The 4,531-nt window shown below is 46.0% G+C and overlaps 1 protein-coding gene across 1 annotated transcript in view; it reads left to right on the top strand.

The window, feature by feature from the left end:
- The first annotated feature begins 4,144 nt into the window (after positions 1-4,144).
- The window catches only part of NPR3 (natriuretic peptide receptor 3), a 35,863-nt gene continuing 35,476 nt past the window's right edge, over positions 4,145-4,531 (top strand). The window contains exon 1 of the mRNA XM_009647296.2: positions 4,145-4,259. Coding sequence (XP_009645591.1) covers positions 4,145-4,259 — 115 coding nt within the window. The remainder of the gene's footprint in view (positions 4,260-4,531) is intronic.

The raw sequence follows: 4,531 nt of genomic DNA, 5'->3' as shown, positions 1-4,531 counted from the left end.
CCCATGAATGTGTGCAGTAATATTGCCACCGACTGTTAGCAAAACACCGTGGAGATAAATGGCTTGTAAAACTTCTTGGGAAGTCACCCCTGGATGGACTGGTTTTGCATCATGAAGTAGTAAAACGCTCTAAGTGCTTTGAGACGTGCAAATTTGCAGTTAGATGTGTTTTAAAGTCAGATCTTACCGAGCAATGTGTGGGTACATGGGCTTATGAAAAAGGGGCGTTTTCTGTTAGAGGCTTTTACCAGCCAGAGGCTTCCCCCCTAAGGTATAGCAAAAAAAAAAAAAAAAAAAAAAAAAAAAAAAAGAAAAGGTGTGTTCCAGGGGTGGACCACAGGATCAGGTTAAAGCAAGTCCTTAGCTGTTTTCCAAAAGAAAGGTAGATGTACCAAGGGCTTTGTCCGATTTTTACATCCCTGGTTGTAGGATGTTAAAACAGCATCAGAATTGCACCCGTAAAGATCATGCCGTGCGTGAGGGGCGCAGCTGGCGTTAACGGTGCCGTAGGCTGCGGGCAGAGCAGCCTCGCGCTGCCCATGTCGTTACGCTGCCGTGAAATCCTTAACGTGCGCCAGAGCGTGTGTGAGATAACTGAGGGCTAATAGCATATGGCTCTTTAATTCTCTCTTCAGCGAAGCAGGTGCTTAAAATAAGGCTTTCCTAGTAAGTACCGTTTGGGGAAATAAACTGAATGGAGAGAAAGAAATGTGTAACTGTGAGAGGAAACCGCTATGTGGGGGAAGATGCTTTGCTTTTCTAAGCAGCCTAACTTTTGTATGTGTGTGTTTGACTTCCCTGATGCTAAGAGCGTAGCAGGATGCTTATGGCAGGAAAAGGTGAGTGTTCACCCTTAGTCAAAGGGAGCTGTGGCCGTGCTGTGGGAATGTAACTGATGGCTAAAGGAAAACCCCTCTCTTCAGGCTGTGCTGACAGCCAGGGAGGAGAGGCTTGCTCTCAGCTCCGGCTTGAATGCTTTGCTCAGCTGAGACCTTTGGTCTTACACCATTCTGTAACTTGCAAAAGATTGAACAAAAGCAGCCCTCTGTCTTCTTCTCCCCACTGTGCCCGCCTTCCACCTCTGCTTGTGCCTTTCTGACTTTAGAGACTGACCACAGGACTTGCCTCGCATATTCCTCTGGGCCAGGGAGGTGGAACTGCTGCTCACACCATCTTTCAGATTGTCACCATATTTTAAAGGTCACATCCCATGTGAAGGATGCACTACATGCCATAGCTGGCCAGATGAGGTCTTCATTTCTCCTGGGGACTCCTTGGAGGTCCACCATGGGACAGCAGGGCTGGTGGCACTGTCCAAAGCACTTTCTAGAATCATTTTTTTCTGGTTGATTGGTTTTCTCACCAGTTTTTAAGGGTTCCTGTATAGCACCTACTGTGGCACTGTCCTGTGCTGTGACCCTTGCACCCTCCCTGTTTCTGGACGTCGCTGCTGGTGGTGGTCCCCCCTGAGTGGTTGGGCTTCCTTGAGCTGCTCTGAGTGGGAGTGGGCTTTCAAGCAGATCAGGATAAATGCTCAAAACTCTCCCAGGGCTGAGAAGGAAGCTGCCCCATCAGCTGGCCCGTGGCGGGGGGACACTGGGCAGAGGCTGGCCCCATGAGTTAGGTTGCTGCTGGCTGGGGGTTTGCACTGGGCTCTCGGGGGTCCGTGAGGCAGGGGCCATGCACCCATGTGTGCCCGGGGCTTTCCTTTTCAGTCTTTGGAGCCACTTCAAAAGACTCAAGTCCTGGAGCTGCAACAAAATCGTCATGAAAAATATGAAGATAAAGGTTAACCGCTTGTCTTTAACGAACTTCATTAGTAGTTCAGGCTCCCTTGTAGGCTTGGTTAGCCATGCTGCAGACTTGATGCAGTAGGCTCAGGTTTACCGTAACGGTTGCAGATGCAGGACTGTGTGTAAATACGTTCTGCATAGGCATGTAGTCCAAGGGATGCGCCGTAGCAAAGAGAACGCTTAGTCCTTTAACTGGAATTAAACCCCTTAAGTATTTGCAGGATGAGTCAATAATCCTAGTCAATAAATTCAGAATATTAGTATTAGAATTACTGTGGTCTGCATGTATTATACTGGAGGGAGAACATTTTGTACATGTTTGCATGTACACATTTGTATATACACAACAGTAAGGTACATAATTTACATTTTTGGAAGATTGCAAGGCATGCCCATAGCTTATTTGCTTCAAAATCTTGAAATATGTAATCCGTGCTCTCCTGCTGGGTTAAAAACCACATCCAAATAGTTAATGTTACTTCCCTTAAATTCCTTTAGAGGCTTACAAAATATGACTTAATGTATTTTAAAGTAGGGGGTTTTCCCCCACTCTTTTTTCTTCCCTTTTGCTCAAGATCTTTTACTGGTGGTGTGGGAATCTCTTTGATTCCATCTACAGATTACGATTTTATGATAGATGTGAATTATAAAGGCAAAGTCAAGGGAGAATTGGGAGGGCAGCAAGGAAGTGTTTCAAAAGGAAATCTTTCACCTATGCTGAAATTAGAAACAGTGAGACAAATTCATTCCTGATGTGCGTCTGGAAAAGATTTGATCCAAGTTTTATCATAAGATTTTTTTTTTTCTTCCTCTTTTCCTTCATGCTAATATACTTCACAATAGTCATGAAATATGTCTTGCTCTGTTGCTCTGGAAATTATTATATTACTCTGCTATAATCAGGAGGACAGAGCTATGCGTGGTGTAACTCTCCTGAAGCGTGGGGATGTACCGAACGTGACTCACCCCAGCGGCGCATCTGGAGCTTTATGCCTGTGATGGCATCCAACCAGAAAAGCGATGGGAGAAGATTCATTGTGTGCGAAAAGAGTTGGCCTGTTTGGCCTTTTCATTTCTTATAATAGCAAACACTTCTACCCAGAAAAGCTGAATGTGGTTTTGATTCAGTTTTATTGTTGGGGTGAAAATATTTGCATACATTATTGTAGCTTTTGAGCCCTGCCATGTGTGACGGCGTTCTTGGAACTGTGTGTGTAGTTGGTTTTGAATCATCGCCCCAACAGGATCTCTTAGGACTTTGCTGTAGGATATAGCCCCAAAGCACGCACTGGTACGATAAAATACTTTGCTGCTCCCACTGATGTCAGTAGCTTCATTCCCGTAGTCTTTTGAACCTGTATAAAAGTTTATGGTGCAGTGTGCTCAGCGTGGGAGGTGTCTCCCCACTGCTGAAGACTGCGCCCGAGTTCTTGCCTTCCCTTTGCAGAGGGAAGGGATAGCAAGGGGGGTAGTTCCCCCTGCCCAGCAGCTTGGGGAAGAGACCCTCTCAACCACGGTTGTTGCAGCGTGGATCACAGTGCCCGCACAGAGTACGCTTGCGGGCTTGTAGGTCCTGCTGTAGCAGCAGAGCCCTGGCTTAGCTCTTGGTCCGTGATAAATGAGGCTCTGCGGTGTTTAACCTGGTAACCTTTAATCTGCACGCTCAGAAAGTGGTGCTTGCTTTTCCCATTTCTGAACGTTAAGCATCCCATCGAAGATCCTTGCCTAGGCTTACTGTATAGTCTCTGGAGAGAAGGTCACCTCCTGGAAAGATTCATACCACCGTCCCTAGACAGCTGCAGAGATGCTGCTCTCCATTAACGGTAGAGAGGCAACAAATTCTAGACTAGATACCTACATTTTAGACAGCTGAGGTGTAGGTGAGCTGAATCTACACCATACCATTCAGTGGAATGGAAATTAAAATGGTAATGTTGTTGTATCACCTTAATTCTTCACCTTCAGATTGTCTTATGCCCACTTAGAAGGAACAACAGAGGCTTATGGTTGCAATCGACTCTACAAATAATATGCAATTAAAGAAATTTGAAGCCAGAACTTATCACACGTTGCAGGGATAAAAACAACTTAGATCACACACAGGCTCTATTTAATTATTTTCAGAGGAGACAAGGGAGTAGGAAGCCTCCCTGTGTTTGGTACCTGCCTTCTGTCAGCTGTTTGGGAAATCGGCTTGGTTTGCCCTCCTCTGCCTTGTTCTGCCTGTTGCAACACTGGGAGGACAGCGGAGGTCACTGTCTCTGGCAGCGTTCACGCATAACAGGCTGTTCCCTGAAGCTCTTGAGCCACTGCTTATCTGTGTTTTTCATTTTCTTCTACCAGTTGTAATCATGTGTGCCAGCGGTGACACAATCAGGAACATCATGCTGGCTGCTCATCGGCAAGGAATGACCAACGGGGACTACGCTTTCTTCAATATTGAACTCTTCAACAGCTCATCATATGGTAATGTTTTTCCTGCCCCAGTATGTTGCAAAGTCTTCTGTGGGCCTGGTAGTATTTTTAGATTTGTTAACCTCAAGTTACGCCGCGCTGGGTCCCAGCATACACCACTGTCTCTCCCTGTCGTTGCGGTTACCTTCCATTTGGGCCATGATGGTGCAGGAAAGGACCTTGTGGCTGCATCACAAGATGCCAAAGGCACTATAGACATTACTTATTTAGTTACTTGTAGGGGAAGCAGCACCAGATAGTTATATATATGTGTGTGTATATAT

The sequence above is a fragment of the Egretta garzetta genome, unplaced genomic scaffold (assembly GCF_000687185.1).
Source record: "Egretta garzetta isolate BGI_Z169 unplaced genomic scaffold, ASM68718v1 scaffold59, whole genome shotgun sequence".
In the NCBI taxonomy this organism is placed as follows: Eukaryota; Metazoa; Chordata; class Aves; order Pelecaniformes; family Ardeidae; genus Egretta; species Egretta garzetta.
The sequence above is the reverse complement of the archived record's forward strand: the minus strand, read 5'-3'. Positions and strand labels throughout refer to the sequence as shown.